This window comes from Desmodus rotundus, chromosome 6 (assembly GCF_022682495.2).
Source record: "Desmodus rotundus isolate HL8 chromosome 6, HLdesRot8A.1, whole genome shotgun sequence".
In the NCBI taxonomy this organism is placed as follows: domain Eukaryota; kingdom Metazoa; phylum Chordata; class Mammalia; order Chiroptera; family Phyllostomidae; genus Desmodus; species Desmodus rotundus.
Window position 1 is genome coordinate 18,260,500 of NC_071392.1, and position 19,115 is coordinate 18,279,614.

Consider the following 19,115-nt stretch of genomic DNA (forward strand, 5'->3'; position numbering starts at 1 on the left):
ATTTGCTAGCTAACGCCTGGAAGTGCACGAGAAGGTTTTCTGCCGAAAAGACAGCACTGTGCCAGCAGCCTCAGGTCTCCTGACATATAGGAGACCCAGGTGAGGACTGGGGATCACAGCTTTCTTCACTGCAAAACTGATTTTTCAGAATGTTTCCTCTTTTCTGCATAAAGACAGTGAAGAAGATGCAATTATGCTAGTGAGGAATGGTGTACAGGACTGAACATAGACTAGCCAGGGGATAGAAACATCTAGAATTATTAAATGTGAAGAAAATGATGGGCAAGGCATAGTGTCACCAACAAGGTGATTGATCTACCAGTATTCATTTGAATTACTTTCTCAAGAATTAACTGGTTGAAAGATATTTCATCTAGCTCTACTGGCAAAAAAAGTAGTAAATTCAGATTCTATAATTAATGATTCAAGGTTGTCTGGAGTTGGAGCCTACTGGAGTTCAGTTTAGTACCAAAAAAAATTTGCTAACTAACATTTGAGAGTCATGATTAATAAACCCAAAGGAATAGCTAAAGAATTTTCAGCTGACAAGTTGTTTATGCATAGTTGTCTCCCATTTTTAAAAAAAATTCTCTTCTTAAAACAGGCTTATAAAGAATATGAATTAGTTATAAATTGTGTTTGCAATTTTAGGTAATAAAACTGTGTTTCTTTTTAAAGAGTGTGATGTTGACTGAATATGTGAACATTTTCTTTAGGGACTGGTTTCTTAAGTGAACTGATCTGCATGATAGAAGTTACGAAAACCATTATAAAGTATTTATATAACATTTTGGAATCCATCTCAGTTACTTTTTTTGGATGCAGAGAAGGTCAGATACTTACAAAATAGAATTGTAAGAACAATAATGCTTTAAATAGAACTCCCGGGATGCTTACAATTTCATTCTTGTAACAGGGTAATTGACTACTTACTCCTTTATCCTTATGATGTGAGGGGTTAAATATACATAAGTATAAAACCTATGGTCATTCAGCAAACACATTTATAAAATGAGGAAAATGTAACTATTATCTATTAGTTTATTATCCAAATATGCTCTGCCTATAAATTTTGTCCTAGTTTTTAAAGCCATTTCCTGCTTTATACTTGCAGAAAGAAGGATTGTGGATGGTACAGCATCTCTTTACAGGACTCGGGGAAACACGGTTCTATAAAAACTGTGACACCACAGCATGTATGTGGTGTGCTTGTGCGTCAAAAGCCAACCTACCCTCACTTTACAGGGTGGGAAGAAGTCAGGTGACGTGAGCAGGGGGAAACTAGTCACAGAAGACTGAGATTTACACGGTTACCGTCCCTCATTTTCTGTCCCTTTCCCTCCCTTGTCCTTCCTTTTTTGTTTTTAAGTAAAAAATCTTCTAGACTTTCAAAAATAGCTCCAATCTCCATCTTCTATCAAGCCAAGTAAAATGAAATCTCAACCTGTCAAATATTCAGAAATTATTGTGAAGATATCAGATGCACCATCGAGAATAGAAAAATGCAAAGTATGAACTCATTTCCATGCCCCATCACACTGTTGTCAGTTACTTATTGAGCGAAGTACGTATATCTTTCCTGGCCCTCGGGATGATACCTGCTAACATTTATTAAGCCCTGCCCTCTGTTACACACTTTACCACATTATTTCATACGACTTTCCCAGCAAGCCAAGAGGGCTGGGGCTATTAGTGTCCTTTTTTACAAAGAAGAAAGCAGGATGTTAGAGAATTCAAAATCTTTACCCATAGCTACACAGCTGAGAACTGACAGGCCCCACATTTGTGCCAGGTGGGCTGAATACACAACCTGTGTTCTTTACTCCAGTAATAAAAACAGTTAAACACTGCACATACGTGTACCAGAGCTTGGGATGGCGGCTCACGGAATGATTTTTTCCATTAGTCGGAGTGTCTTTCGTTGCTGATTTACTCAAAAGGAATTCTTGAAGCTTCTGCTTTACTTCTGTACTTGCCACTGCCCCTGAAACACACACATACGGAAACAGATGAGACGTAGAGTTTCATCCTTCCTGCTTCTAAAGTGTTTAGCAAAAATTAAGATGTACCACCACTGCTCACAGCACATGAAGTTTCCCTATTAAGAGAAGAAACCAGAGTCTAAACAGGCTTTAGAAAATGGCATAGTAAGGTTTTGTAACTACTGATGAAACTGCCAATTTTCAAAAGTCCTTAGATAATTTCTTAAATTGCTTTTGAAGAAAGGGGGTCCCAGAATTAACACTATTTTTTTCTAAGCTTTAATAAAGCACCACTAAGAAACAAAACACTGCCTTTTAAAAATCAAGAATTACTTATGTGAAACCATGTAAGTGATTAAATATATGAAATGGTCATTGTTAAATCGCTATTATGAAAAACTAACTTTTTAAAAAATTCTTTTGAGCATTAAACAAATAAATACTGCTGACAATTTCAGTTCAAGTAACCCATTTTAAACCTTGCTACACAACCTGATTTTGAACTGACCTCATACAGGGGAATTATTTGGATCTGTCTCCCTCTTGTGGATGTATTATTATTTTTTTTTTAACAACTGCTCTGCCTTAAATCTTCCCAAGGTCTTGGTACTCAAAAACCAAACGGAGGCAAGGCCTGACTTACAGAACAATCATTACTTGAGCTGGAGAAAGGCATAGTGAGGAAATATGGAAGGAAGTTCATTATTAAACAATAGGGCATAGCAAGATTGCTTTACTGTGGCATTATTTTTGAAATTCAAAAAACAGAAATTAGTATCTTTGCCAACCAATGTTGTGTTTACTTCCTGAGATGCTTTGCAGACTGAATGCAGAGAGCTGATAGGTGAGGTCAAAGCTTTACATGTGGGTCCATAATGTATTCTTTTAGTTAAATGCAGACCATTTGACAAGTTTAATTCCACTCTTTCTCAGGCTTCTTCCTGCATGGCGATCGGCTAAAGGTGAGGGAAGAGAGTCCATCTTTGCCCCCGGTGCCTCTTACTTTCTCGTCCTCTGTCTTTGCCTCTGAGAGCAGGAAGCTGCTGTTCTCTGCGATGTCTCTCTACTTCCTGTTCTTGCCTCTGCTGCTCCAGTTTCTGCTCCTTTTCTAGGAGTTCTTGCTGCTGTTTTATGGCTAGAAGTTCCTGTTGCAACTTGCGAGAAGAGAAAGACATGAGAGTGTGCAATTTCCTTAAGCTTCATTGTCATCACCGACCAAAATCGAAATGCTACGAGCTTTTGGAACTTGTTTGAATGTAGTTTACATGTTTACCCAATTTTTTTATAAAAGTCTAAAGACAAGCACCTAATGTCATAAATGGTCTTAGTGGCATCAATAAGGCAGTTTGTAAGGAGCTTTATTTATTATCTGTTCTGTCCTGTCAAACATCATTACCAAATTCACTCAAATCTTTAGTTCCCTGAGGAATTGTCTTTGTGATATGAAATACATAAAACAGGCAAACAGCGCAACTGTCCAGAAGACTATTTTACCACTCCTCTCACGTTATAAAGTAACCATTAAAATCTTCATTTACTATCCTGAGAAATGGCGTGAAAATAACCTGATCTGAATGATGAGAAACGAGTTATTTGCAGGGAAGTCTACCTGAAATAGAATAAATGTTAAGAATTTCAAAACTTGGCAGAGAAGGTTCTCAATAGATGAATGCAGTCTATTATTCCTAATAGGCTCTTATCTCAAAATAGCAGACTAGTTTGCTCCTCCAGCACACAAAAACTTCAGATTAGAGAGGCTGGTTAAGAAAGAATCACTTCCATTAAACTGCACTTTGATGCACTGTGATTTGGTTGTCTGTATCCCTTGAATTTACTTCCAAACAATGAGTGACATGAATACGAACCATTCTTACTAACTGTTGTGAGATGTCAGTTTTCTCTCTGACTGAGAAAAGGGTATCTATGAATCACAGGCAACGTGCCCCCTGAGGAATAACTGAAGACTCTGAGTTCCACTGAAGTTCTGACATTGCTGGGTAGGAGACCGAGACAAGTTGCTGCACTACTCAGAGCCTTGGTTCCTCTTGTGCAAGACAGAGAAACAATCGCACTCGCACCTCATGTCCATACAGTACATGAAACTTCGTTTGTGAGTTTCCACCATATCATTTTAATCATTACTATTTTCAACTCTCAGTATCAATGATGTTAGTGTAATGTGCTGTTTATATTAGATAGGTATCTAAAAATATAACATTTATGCTTTAAGTAATCGAATAAAAAGAAAAGGCAGTGTAGAATGGCACCAGAGTTGCTCTGGAGCAACTCCATCTGTTAACCCTGGTAGCCTCACCATGAGAGCTAGGGTTAGAAGCATTTCTGGGAACTCTTTATATTAAAATCTTTGGCATTTTGGCTTTGACACGCTGGTCCTTATTGGGTGTTTTTAGATATTCCATTGTGACAGAAAAATTCATAACTTTGCTTAAATTCTGCCCTGAATGTTACTTCTGTACAGATATTGGGATTGGTCAAATGGATTCAACGCTTCACCCAAAGCCCTGATAGAATTAAAGTTTAATCTATCTTAGGAATCTAGAAACACTCAAAATTCAATTTCCACAGCCAGCATTCATTAATGAAGACTTTAGGAATGAGGCTAAAGAAAACAGAGATAGAGCTTCCCTTTCAGATGTTTTGGCTGATGAGAGAGGCATGATGTGGAATAGCATTGGAGACAGACAAGGCAGGACCACGAACAGTGGAACCACCACTCGCTGGCTGTGTGGCCTTGGGCAGCTTAGAATATTTCTCTCTGTCTCAGCTTACTAGGTGAAAAAATGGGATAATAGCATCTAACTCAACAGATGTTCCCTGTAGAAGCCAGATTCAAAACAGTAATAAGAGTGCTAATAACATCACTAGTTAAAAATAAAATGTATAGCCCTGGCCAGGTGGCTCAGTCAGTTGAAGCTTCGTCACAGACACCAAAAGGTTGTGGGTTGGAACCCCAGTCAGGGCACAGACCTAGGCTGCAGGCTCGATGCCTGGTCGAGGCACACGCAGGAGGCAACTGAGCAAGGTTCCTCTCACATCCATGTGCCTCTCACTCTCTGTCTCTCTCCTTCTCTCTCTTTCCCTGCCTCTCTCTCTAAAACCAATAAACATATTCTCAGGCAAGGATTTTTTTTTAAAAAAGAAAAATTTGTTACAGTGTACATTAGGTGTTGAAGAATGTTATTTTGGAAAATAAGATAAAATAAGAATTTTAGTTTAAGAGTTTGAGGAAATACCTTGTAAAACAAGGGGCATAGGGAAGAAGACATTAATTTACCTTCTTAGACATGGTAACGTTAATGTTGTACAATTATACAATATTGATACAAATGAATTATCTGTGAACCCCATGTAAATGTGTTATTTGATATGCAAGTAAAGATCAAACATCTAAATAAAACATAATGAGATAACATAAGGTGATTTACCATATTAATAAATAGAATATTTAAGTCATTATGCAGGATTTGAACATAACATGAATTTTTATTTAAAAATATTTGCTGCTTTATGGTACTTTCTTCATAAACTCCTATTAGATATCTATATAATCAGACCAAAATAGTTTTGTTTTAATTGTCTTTGTCAAGAAGTTGAAAGACATTTTAGAAACAAAGCTAAAGTAGTAATTACCCCTGAGTATAAAAGAGAAGACATAGCTACATGGACATCTAAAATGACCTGACAAGAAAAGGGTCCATCATAAAAAATTCCGGGACGTGGACACACTTTTCCTCCTAAAATAATTTTCAAAACTTGAGTCTGAAACTGTCCACTACTCCCAACATTCTTTCAATAAATTATCATCTATAGTCTATTAGACTCATAAAAAATATGTTTCAAATATATACAATATGAGGTATTTTCCATAAGAAATATTAGGGAAAAAAATTAAGTGACTAACTTATCCTTTCTGATAATTAACATAAGCAGATTCTTTACAAATATAAAATGGGTCTCCTGAGGCTCATAGTTCTCCTTGATGGAAAGCAGATAAGGCAAATGGACAATATCATGCAGAAGAGAATCTAAAAACAGGGTGGGAGGTTCCTATTCCTCACTATCGATGCAGTAAACTGGAGGATAAAACAGTGGTAGAGGCCCCCAAGAAGCAAAGCAGGTTTTTAGTCAGCATTCCTACCACTTACCCAAGGTTTTCACCAATGCAAACACAATTCCCTTCAAGCCAGACTCCCCTGTGTTAACCAAAATGAACCTTCCCCTCTCCCTGTCTCCTGCCCCCCAGGGCTCCTTCTCATGCCCACAACACAGTGCAGGCTCCCTGAGTGAAAAGGTCAGAGGCAAGGAAACATTTGCTACCTTGATGTGCTCCTGAAGCTGAGCCTGGTGCTGCCGTGTCAAGTTCTCGTGCTGTTTCTGGAACTCTGCAATCAGGAGCTGCTTCTGAATCTGTTGCTGTTGCTGGATGAGGAGTAACTCCTGCTGCAGCTGCTTCTCGCGGACAACAGGGTCCACCACAGGCATCATCATCCTGAGGTCCGTCCTTAGGTCTAAAGGAGAGATGGGCTCCAGGCCCACAGGGACCTCTGACTTTACATCCACTGGAGAAACGGGGAAAAAAGAAAGGGATGATAAAGATTAGGAAATTCGCCCATTGTCTGGACACAGACACAAAAGAAGACACTGTATCTACCCTGCACAACAAATTTTACATTAACAAGTCTAGTCCTTTTTTTGCAATGATGATCAAAGGTTGTTTGCACATACATATGATAAAATGTGCCATTTTATCATATTTTCTCCCAGTCATTTGTACTCTGCCAAGAATCTTCCATACTTCCCTTTTTCAAAGACATGACTCCAACTATTCACTGCTATCAAAGTCGTTCATAAAACATATTCTCTGAACCACTTACAAAAGTCGGGTCAACTTAGGACCAAAAAGGCAACTCTACTGAGCAAAAGATATCATGTTTTAATGGAAAATTTCTAACACAACCCAATTTGTGAATTTGCAAACATTTTTGTTTTTAACTAGAGTCCGAAGACACATTCTAAGATATGTTCCTTAAAAAGTTGAAGCTTTGTACATAATGCATTTGTTGGGCTATTGGACCCAGCAAAGAACAAATACAAATCTGCATGCGAAATGGGCAAAGGGTGAGCTGACTAAGCAACCAGGGCAATGACAGCCAGGCCCAATCACGAATGAATGAAAGCAGCCACGCTTCTGTGTGCTGTTTTTTAAATGGTGATGGTCTGCATGGCAATCACCTTACTCCTAAACTAATAAGCCAGCAAAGCCGTGAGGAGGTTTAAAACAAATATTCAATTAAGCTACTGGATAAAGAAAGGTTTGATAATCTGAGAATAATTATAGACATTTAAATTTATAACATTTAAATTAGATAATGCGTGTAAAATTCTTAGCACAACTTCTGTGAGATGACTTTCAGGAGCAGGATAAGCACAAAAGCACATAGACAGGGTAGACATGCAGGTAGACCAGTTGTTTGTGGCTGCTGTCCATTGTGATTAGTCAGTCTCTGTGCCATACTGGTTGTTAAATACTGCGAATATTACCTTGCCCATGAGCATCAAGAAAATTATGTAATTAAAAACAAAGAAAATTATATAGTTGAACAAAACAGGCTTAGGTAAAGATAGTAGGGATTTTGGAGGGAAAATTGTGGCAAACTGGATTACACGGCTTCTCTAAAGTGGTCAACCACTATTATTGAGATCCAGATAATTGCTGGGGGGAAAAAAACAACAACAACAACAAAGAAAGAGATACAGATCCATACTAGAGTAGAGAGATGCCACCTAATTTTCTGTGAAAAGTAACTTATGAGATTTATACACTATGGGAACAATAACAAAAAAATAGCTTTTGTAAGTAAACTTCAACATGCAGGATGCCAATTTTCAACCTCTGCTCTAAAATCTAAATGCCTGCTCCCATCCTTCTGTCCTTTTAAATGTGTTAGCTGTGTATGTTATTTAATTTCTCTAGGCCTCTGTTTCCTCATATGTAAAGTGGAGATAATCACAGTAAACAGTGACAACACAGAGTTGTTAAAAGGATTAAATGGGATAATTCACTAAAAGACTTACAACATTAGCACACCCCTCAATAAAGGCTTTTGGGTTTTTTATTTACATAAAAAATGGAAATTTCCTGTATATGCAAATAAATCACCAATACAGTGTGGCTAACAAAATGGAAATATTAGAAGCAAGTATAAAAGTAAAATTGTACATGATTTCTATTACATATCAGAAAGTAAAAACACTAACAGAAAATGGAGAAAGATAATACAGAAATATGGCTACAGAACCCCCCAAAATGTACCTTTCCTAGGAAGGAAATGCACATTTTAAGTCAAAATAAGTCATCATTTTCTAATTATTAAATCTCATATGTATAATTCATGTATATGCATATGTGTGATACTGTCCCATTGTAAAGGGTGGGCACGTGAACAAGTACACAATCATATATTGCAAAAGATACTGTCATTTGGGTTCAAACTTCTGAAAAACAATTTGGTGATTTATATCAAGAGGCATTAAATATTTCTGCCATTTGATTCAGGTTTGCCAACTGTAGGAATGTATCTTAAGGAGATAACCCTGACAGAGAAGAGTTCAATGCTATATATTTACCAAAATGTTAGTAGTTTAACTGAAATCATCAACTACAAGGAAAATATGTCATGTCCATTTGGTATAAAAACATTCAATCACTAAAAATAGTGTTTATGGGAACATGAAAAATATTGTTACAACACTAAATTTAAAAAAGTAACAAAAGTAATGTATACCCTAGGATACCTCTCTAAACTAAATAAATAATTTAAATTAGTCAACATAGATTTATTGAGAATGTTAAACTCCCAGGCACGATTCTAGATGTCGGGATCTAGTATTAAAACAAAAAAGAAACAAATTCCAGCTCTCATAGAGAAAATTGAATATTTCATCAAACTCGTAGAGCATATCTCCTCTACTGGGGTTTTAATTTTATTAGTTTCTGAATTCTACCAGCAAAATCTGGTGAGACACTGAGCAGAAAGAAGATGATTGTATTTAGGGTGGAAATATGAATATTTTCCCCCTCCGACTTTACTGTATTTTTCCAAATTGCATCTAATGCCTGACTACTACTGTAAGTAACTTAGATTTCCAGATTCCAGGTTGGGAACCACAAAGTTAATATTCCATATGGATTTAAGAGCTATTTTCAGAGAGTCAAGAAAGCCAAACAGAAATTCTGCCTATAAGAAGTTAAAGCTGCAAATACTAAAAGAAACATTATGGCCCTTGCTTATCATTTGAACTGTGTGTGTGCACCTGTGAATGGGGGTGGGGTGGGGGACTGGTATCAGTCTTGGGGTGCTGACACAGGTTTTTTTTTCCCAGTGTACTGATCAGAAGCTTACGCTGATGGTAATGCCACTTTAATGACCACGGTAATACAATTTATTAATATACCAGTTTGGTGGACAATGTCTTTTCAATCATGTTTGCGAAAGGAAAGCTATTACTCGAGCCAAGTTTGAAACTGAGGATGATGGCCCGTAAGCTCTCCAGTTGCAGTGTCCGATGCAGAGCTTGCAATCAAGGCACTGGCGTAACATGAGATTTTTGAGCATTAATTTGTAGAGTTGGAATAATTCCAATCAAAAGCAAAGGCTGTTAATGATATATTTCATTTTTACATTAAAAAGGCCAAACTGCAGCCTCCAGTTTTTACATGAAAATGCCAATAAACAAAAATCAGAATTTAACTCTATACAAATCTGAAATATTTCAAGAGACCCTGGGGTCTCTGCTTGTTGGTATTCTTATTATCCATGAACTGTAAACACTGAACCCCTAAAAATCCTCCCCCCAAAAGATAAGGAACAAAAGTCCCAGAACACTCCAAAGCAGCTATTGTAAACCTCAAAGGGTAATTTGACTTCTTAACCTTCTATCCCAACAGAAATGATTGTGTCTAACTGCTTGCCTTTGTTCAGAGACTAATCACTAAATTGTGAAAAATCACCCTCAACTTACAAAAACTGCTCTTGATTATAAATAATTGCCCAAGACTGAGAGAAAGCGGCAGGCAAGATCCCAGTCTTTCATCCAATTTATTCAGCAGCAATCCACATTCCATTTGTCTAGACTAAATATAGCAGCGTTTATACAAGAAATCAATAGTGCTTGCAGAGAGGAGAGCGAAGCCATGAATATTTCATCAAACTCAGAGAGAAATGGCAATCAGCAAACTGACGGTTCTGTGTAGGTCATCTTTGGCCTGCTGGATTAGTGCCTGCCTCTTGGACAATAGCTCATCTCCAGCTAATCATAATCATATCATAGCCATTCTTTCTATTTTTAACATTAATTGCACTGTGGGTGACAAAGACTCATCGTATTCCAAAAGGAATGATGGATTTTTCTTACGTCTTTGGTGACAGGCTAATAAGCCTCCCCAGGAGCAGTAATAGTAACACAAAACCAGGACTCAGTTTTAACCAGTTATGGTCCCTTTCATACTACAGAATGTGAAAGAAAGGGCACTGTCCACAGCTGCTGTATTATCCTAATTAGAAGTAATCAATTTACAAGGAATAATTAACAACTCATTTTAACAGCAGGGAAATGGAATCATCCCTGTTCAAGACACTTCTTGTCTGGAAACATGCAAATTCCTTACAAATTACTTGGAACAGGTGGCCAGTGATACATAAATTAGAAAGAAGCTGATGACAACAAATATTAGTGTTAGCATTGCTTACACATGAATCCTTTTCTCAACAGATCTCCAGACTTCCTAGCTTCATTTGAACTTATCCAGTTTGTCCGACATTTCAAATACATGACAACATGTATGTTATATTACATGCATACTATTATCCTAGTACCAGGTGTCCATTCAGAACATTTCCACATTATACATTAACTCATCTTCATTACCACTTCACAAAGTCCTGTTCATTCTTTCTTCTCTTTCTTAATTATTTTTTTGATAATTTTTCCATTTAGCATTTGTCAACATGTGCAATTTTTTTGAAAAGTTTTTAGTTTTTAATGACCAGGGATACAAAAAGCTCCCATTTCAAAAGAAAAATCTCAGACCATATAGATGCTTATTTACATTTATTTAAACAATATGCATACGGGTTCATTAGAAATTAAATGTCTGTGACAGGTGTTTTTCTTTTAAATACCAAGGCTGTTAAAGAGACAATTCGGAGTACTGAGGGTAATCTCGTAGCCTTGGAGTGTTCCTTAAGTCTCCACTGTAGATGCTGGTATGTACACAGGTATGTAGGAAGAATTTTCCTCTGTTCCAAAGCAGGGATCTTTGGTTGCTACCATATCAGCTGACTTACTCATGAAGCCTTCCATTTTAAGAATGTTTTAAGTGAACAACTTGCAAAACCCATGGGTGAAAAAATTATAAAATGCACAATTTTGACCATTTACAATGATCACAACTGTGGCTGGAGATTGTTCATGTTGCTCCTCTGAAATGAGATCTATGGTTGGTATAGCAGAAAATACAGGTTTCCATACCAAAAAAATGCCATAGGCACAATCTCACTATCAATTTTTGTATGTGTCAACTTAGTTAAAAAATTAAACTTGAAAAAATGCATAAAAACTAGAAGCATGTTTCACTCTCTCAGTTACTCATAGTTAAAACTTGGGACACAGCTTCACTGGTGCTGCTCAAAGCCAGTTTACATGGAAATTGCGTTCTTCACACCAAGGGAATGGTTAGCCACCCCACTGGCAGGAGGACATTGCACTACAAATTCTAGATCTGAGGAGAAGCAAGCATTGGTCTCATCATCCATTACCTTCTTCTGCTCCTGCTTTCATGCCCAGAAACCTGTGACCGTTTGGGCCTCCTGACTCTGCCCATGGGAAAAGGCCGCCCACTGCGCTGTGTTCTGCTTTAACGTGGCCCCGTCAACCATGCAATCCTATCAGGAGTTCACAGTTCAGAAAAGAGTGTATCCGAGTTCACCTCAGATACAGGTAATCAGGGCTTCCACAAAGAGTAGCCTATAAAAATAGTTTAAGCTATGTGGCATATTTTGCAGGACTTTATGTAAAACTTCAGCAACTATAGGTACATTTCACTCATCTCTTCATATTTGTTTCTTTTGCTCAGCCTTTGCCAGGGGCAGGCTGGTTCTACTAAAATACGTCAACAGGTAACCTAATGATACCACGGCATCTCTGTAACCTGCTCCATACCAACATGTGCACTGCTGGCTTGTCAGGGAGTGCCAGAGAGGGTACCATCTTCTCTCTGTGGTATGTACTGGCGCTCCCTCTGTTTCTGTACCTTCTGGCCAAACCAAAATCAATAAGGAATAACAAAGCGACACCGCCGATTTTGGCGTGATTGTGTGTGAAACACTTTGTATGTATGTATGCAATTCTACCAATCATCTGGTCAGTCAACACGGGCAGTTTTCCTAGTGAGCCTTCTCGAACAGAAATTGGAGAGGTCTTGGGGGCTGAGTGGAAGAAGATCCCTCAGTAGCACACTGGTCTTAGGCCTAACCACACCACTAAGTGTGGGATGTCCACCCTGCCTTGAGGAATCTTACAGGTTGCTCTCGAACAGCAATGGGGGACACGCAGCTTTCCTGACTTGGAGTCACTATCACCTACTTCCACATCATTGGTTATCTTGATCACTAGAAAGAGTTTTTCAGGTCAAAGCCATGGGCTTTGGGAAATAAATAGAACTGGAGTCTTTTTTCCTCCTTCAACTCCATGGAGTTTATTTAAATTCTTTGAGACCACCTTTATGTGTCCTTTTCTGAAATCCTGCTACCTCCTCCCATCTTCTTAGGGTGGACTTGGATCCAAAAAATACAATTTTGTCATTTTATTTACATTTGTATTCTTTAGATCCTGTTGGTTATATCATAAAGCTAAGCCCTGAGGACAGGGCTACACCTGATGCTTGTCTGTATCTTGTTCCTCTAGTTCTTTGCCTCATAACTGTACTGCAGCATAAATTCTTTATTACACCATCAAAAGAATGTATTAAAGAATGTACAGGAGACTGTTTAGCACCACATGTATCTAAAATAATATTGAAATCATTATTAAAATAGCATGAGGATGACCTAATTTTCCATCCACTCCTTTATTCAGCAAATGTTCATAAAGTCCTATCAAATGCAAAAGCGGTTTTCAGCCAACAAGAAACTGCTTTCAAGGAGCTAATACACTGATGCAGAAGACAACCCATGAACCTATGTAGAAAACATAATGCATTAAGGGCAATGCCATTGGTGTTCCAGAATCCCACTTGGGCCCTCTTCTATTTTCTCTCCAGGAGTCTCCATCGTGATCACTTCCATTCCCAGGACTGTATTTGCTCCCTATATGGTGACAATTCTATGTCCTGCCTAATCATCTATTCCAAATTTGCGATCCATATATACAACTACTATTGGCACTCTCCATTGAGCTGTCTTTCCTGCTGCTCCTTCTCCAGTTCCTCCATTCTCAATTATTGCAGCTAGAGGAGGATATGAAGTGATTTTGACTCCTCTCTCTCCCTTTTATTATCCATATCCACTCAACAGAAATGTTTTCTCCTACTCTTCTTCTTATTCAAATATTCTTTGAATTCACCGAGATCTGTCTCCTACCACTGCCTATTTTGCTAAAGCAGTCCTCAGTCACTGTCCTCCTGGCCAAAGCCCTTCAGTGTGCCCGTCTTTAATCTGCGGGCCTGCCCCTCTATGCTGTGCTTCCTGCTTGTCTTTCTAGACTCAACACCATCTGCTGTCCGTTCACTTGAGTCATACTGATCCTCTTTCAACTCCTTAAACACACCATGCTCTCCCACATCTTGGATATTCCTCATACATGTCATCTCTTCCTATAGTCCATTCCTACGCCATTTTTCTGGACTGCTTCTTACTTAGCCTTCATATCTTAGCTAAAAATGACTTGATGTAGGATGTCCTTCTGAGTCCTACTGCATTTTCCTCTTCTTACATTTTGCAAATCTTTTTATAACATTTGTTAAACTATCTCCCTCCACCATTATTCTAAGTTCTGTGACAGGAGGAACTATAGTTTCAGTACCTAGTGCAGCTTAAAAACATAGTAGCGCCACAAGGCATGCCTGGAATGAATGAAGGGATAAATGGATAAATGATAGTCATAAGAATGACATGGAGCCCTGGCCTGTGTAGTGCTGGCCTGCAAACCAAAGGGTCATCGGTTGGGTTCCCAGTCAGGCCACATGCCTGGGTTGTGGGGCCATGTCCCCAGTAGGGGGTGCGTGAGAGACAACCACACACTGATGTTTCTCTCCCTCTCTTTCTCCCTACCTTCACCTCTCTCTAAAAATAAGTAAATAAAATCTTTTAAAAAATTAAATTAAAAAAGCAGAATCACACGGAAATAAAATTTGAAACACCTGTGCACATACACATACACACATGTACGCACACCCAATTAAAATTCTAAAGCAACTGTTCACTAGATTTTTTGACTGTCTGAATTTTAGATAAACATTACTTGACTGCTGAAATTATTGACATGTGAGTGATTTTCAGCAATAGTGAATATGTGTTTGAAAAAAAACTCAAAAAATTTTCCATCTGAGGTGTCAATTTCACTTTCCCAGACCCCAACATATCACTTAAAACTCACTGTGCTGAGAAGTCACAACCACCAAAATGGATAAGGGGCACTGGGTAAAAGGCAACTTGCCCATCCATGCTGTTTGCCTCATTAGGGATAACCAAGAAGAAGCCACAGCCCTGCATTAATCTAAACAATAGGGCCTACTTCATGGATGATCCCCCCATGCTAAGATTATTAGAAAATTAGACAATGACTGACAAACTATAAGCTAACAAAATTTTTAATCTCCAATTTTAAAATGAAGGAATACATTATTAAATATAAATGGAAAAGAATAAACCCTTATAAAGTTATTTAATTGAAATTCTTTAACATGTTATGTAAAATAACCAATAATAGATTTTTTTTTAAATGCCGAAGCACTTTTTATGGAAGGCTTCACTGAAATGTGGTTTATCATTTAGGTCCTGGAAGGTACAACATTTTCTGAACAAGTAAATTCATAAATTTAAATGTGCTTAACATCAAAAATGGGAAATGGAAAAACTAGCAACATAACCTCAGTTTGATAAAAATACTGACCAATTTTCACTTTAGGAATACAACTATTCTTAGCTGATTTTCCACTATTCACATTTTTTAATTTTTTCACTATTAATGTTTATGATTGCATCATCATGAAATAAAAAGAATTAGTAAGTTCTCAAACATGAAAGGCATACTTTTTATAAGAAGGATTATTTAAATTGATTAATGCAGAAATACAATTCTCCCTCAAAGTGATTCTGTTCAAGTTGTACACGTCTTCAGTTTCTTTAAAGTGCACTAGTACACGGCATAAGTGAAAAGAAAATAAATGCAAGAAGCAATCTGGGCTTTGATTTACTATTCTCTTATTTCCCAGGGGCCTGAACAGGAAACAAAAATAACCACAAATGACTAAAATATCAGTAGGCCTTGAAATATCAACATTTAAGTTAAAGCAAGCTAACTTTTTAATCAAAGCCTTACTATTTTGATTTACTTAATTCAAATTCCCTCTCTGCAAATATGCTTTTGAATTAAGCAGTCATAACAAACCATAACACAAACATGAATTGCCAACTCATTTGTAATACCCACTTAGTTCTAAAGTATGGCGGTGTTTGCTAGTTCTTTGCCATTGGAGAACCAGGTAAAAGCTTCATTGAGCTTCCTGCAGTATGGAAACAAAATCAAACCAATTTATGTGACTTCAAGGTAATAGGAGCTAAGAACTAATCCATATTATTCTGTAATTTGAGATAAAAATTTAATCTGATATCATGATAACTGTAAATGAAATCTTTAGTAGATGTAAAATTTTAGTGCTTTAAAATAGTAAATATAAAAGAAGTTATTTGTTTAGCCAGATATAACACTCATGGTCTCGGACTTAGAGCCGAATTACTTCTCTAAGAACCACAGTGAAGGTGAGGCAAACTCTCTCCTTCCCCATATTTTTTCTACAGTTTATAGTTCTTCTAGCTTAGAGACAAATACTTAATCATGACTATTTGCAAATGCCTAACAGTACTTCCTTCCCATTATGAAAACCGAATATTTGAGGCAGGGGATTCCCTTCTAACCCCAGAATCTTGCCCATCATCTGACATGTAATATAAATTTAATAAATAAATATAAGTTTAATGAATGTCAGTTGACTAAATAAACTTCTCAGCAGATACTCCTCCCTAACAACACTCTTTCTGAACAAATCACATCTGTTAATTCTGCAAATAAACTTTTTTCAAAGAAACATTACCAGTCTCCAATGAGGAAGCTTTGTTTGCGGAAGTATGTAATTGCTGTTTTGATAGAAAAGAAAGAGCTCTTATTGGTTCTTTCCTGCCAGCATGAAAAAAATTACCTTTAACCAATAAAAAATACTCTAATATTTTCCGAAAGATCTACTCAGGACGATGGCACATATGAAAAGGTGCAGGAGAGAAGGAGCAGAAAAATGGCAGAAATTGTCATGCGCAGTGCATCCCTATTCTTCTCTCTAATTCAAACCATGTCGTTTCCTTGGCTGCCCTTGAATCTGAGCCCTGACGAACGGGACCAGGGCCTCAAACAATGCACATTTCCCCCCTAGATTTCAGCTGTTTCCTAAGTTCAGAGGAAATCTTCGCTATAAAACAAAAAGTCTTAAAGTCCCATGAAAACCTCCCAATATAGACTGCATTTGCTGTTAAAAAAAAAAAAAAAAAAAACAACCAGTTCTTGAAACAGCTACACACTTTCTTCAGATAAAATCTTATGAACAGTCCCAACATGTAAAACCAACACAAGTGACTCTGTGAAGGGGGGACCAATATTCCATCCATTCATTTGCTCTCTGTTTCCTTCCCCTAGGAATCCCATCTCCATGTAATTCAATTTGAAAATCATTACTCTAACTGCAACATGCCATTCTGTGTGAAACTGAAATTCAAGGCAAATAAATACATTATCACTGTTTCAAAGAACAACACATTACTGTTTCATGGAATTATGGAAATTTGGAAATTTTGAATAGGAAGTCATTAATTAAATTTTTCTTCATACATAAAATTTTGGGGGGAAAGAAAATGTTACAGAATAAAAATTCACCTAGTGCTGCATAATTTCAAACCTAGCCAGACAAATGCATTGGCACCTGTGTTTATGTTACTACCACATGGTGGCACCACTTTTGCTCAAAGTAGAAATACCCACTATACTTGGTCAGGAAGAGCTTTGGATATGTGAGTTTTACAATAATTATGCAAGCTTGGAAATTATGCAGACTTTTGGGGGCTGGAGCATTCAAATAAAATGTGACTGCCCTATGCCAATTCTAAACCTGGCTTTCTAAGCCCGGGTAAGAACAAGGACTAATACCGTAATGCCAGTCTGCCTGGAGAGTTGTTTTCTTTTAATGTAAAATATGAAGCCAACAGCAATATGGCACTTATTACGGGCTGAACACTGTTCTGAAAGATTTATAAAATAAATTTCAATTCATTTATCCTTCTTTACAACACCACGAGGTTGTACTCTCTGGTAACCTAGCTGGTAGACACAAGTATGATTCTCATTCACAGGTGAGAAAAAATGGATGCCACAGAGAAACTTGTCAAGGTCGTTAACCTACTAAGTGGCCCAACAGGAATTGGAACACATGTCATCCAGCTCCCAGGTCCACGATTTTAGCCACTCCACTCTCTTCTTGATTTCTGTACGAAAGGTATCTAAGTTAATATCCATGCAGTCGGGTTGGAGTCAGGGGTGTCCAACCTGCGACCTGTGGGCCGCATGTGGCCCAGGATGGCTATGAATGCGGCCCAACACAAAATTGTAAATTTACTTAAAACATTATGAGATATTTTTGTGATTATGGATCATAATGTATTCAATGTGTGGCCCAAGACAATCCTTCCACTTTCAGTGTGGCCCAGAGACGCCAAAAGGTTGGACACCTCTGGAGTATAGCTCGATATAAATGAGACTGGAAAATGTTTTGCTAAGATAATGTAACCTATTTTTTATTTTTAGAGATAAAGAGAAGCATTACTTGTAACCGCCAATATAGATCAAAGAGAGACGTGCAATGGAACATATTTCTGCATATTTTGAGACAACTGTCTATTTTCAGGTGAGTGCAAACCATCTTTCTTAACACATATATTTCAATGTTCTTTTTAGAAACAATTCTGTACTTAGGAGTTGGAAATTTGGTATTTTCCCCTTTTCTATCAGCTATAGAAAATTCTGTAGCGCCCACACAATTCTTCAGATTCACCTCACTCTCCAGTCTGAGGCTATCAATCCGTGGCAAAGACTGCCTAATAATAAAGTCATCATCAGTACCGGATTCACTACACCCCATGAGACTCGGTCCAAGATAGAGAGCCTCAGTCATAACTGTAAACAGTGTTAAAGGGGTTTGAATGTGTTGTTCATAATTTTTTAGATTACTTTTTAATTGAAGAAAGGAAATAGTAACAAAAAGGAGGAAGCAGCTGTTTTTTGACAATATGAGAAAAGATTTGACAGGATAGACTTTGGTGGTTTAATTTCTTCTCATTTCAGAGCTTTCTATTTTTGGTTCATAATTCCCTTGCATTACAAGAGATGATCACTAGCCATTAAGGCACAATTTACTAGGTAAGTGGGAGGGTTTACCTCGAAGAGGAGCCTGAGGTTGTCCGAAAAATCTAATTTTTAAAAATACATAAATAAATAGAAGTCAGTGCGTCTATATCCGTGCATTAATTAAAGACATTCATAATTTGGCATAAGAAAGTGGAATAATTTTTCTCTGTGGCTTCTCTTTAATTAGACTGTCATTAAAATTTCTATTTTGGGTAGAACTCCTAGTATCTGTTTATGGAAATGCCTGTATTCAGAGAACTGTCAGCATTACAGAATGCTTCTCAATATTTTAAGCATAGCTTTGAGGTGATCACTCTGTAATTTGAAGTGGTGCCATTTGTACAAACAAATGCATGAGAAGTTATTTAAAGTATTAAAAGTGAATGA

The 19,115-nt window shown here is 37.4% G+C and overlaps 1 protein-coding gene across 26 annotated transcripts in view; it reads right to left on the reverse strand.

The window, feature by feature from the left end:
• The window catches only part of HDAC9 (histone deacetylase 9), an 825,995-nt gene that overhangs the window by 372,064 nt on the left and 434,816 nt on the right, over positions 1-19,115 (reverse strand). For 15 of the 26 annotated variants that reach the window (XM_053926230.2, XM_053926229.2, XM_053926235.2 and 12 more), the window contains 3 exons: positions 6,321-6,562; positions 2,986-3,136; positions 1,858-1,984 (listed from right to left, as the gene is read on the reverse strand). In XM_053926230.2, coding sequence (XP_053782205.1) covers positions 1,858-1,984; positions 2,986-3,136; positions 6,321-6,562 — 520 coding nt within the window. The remainder of the gene's footprint in view (positions 1-1,857; positions 1,985-2,985; positions 3,137-6,320; positions 6,563-19,115) is intronic. The other 11 variants (XM_053926237.2, XM_071221663.1, XM_071221656.1 and 8 more) reach the window with 3 other exon arrangements.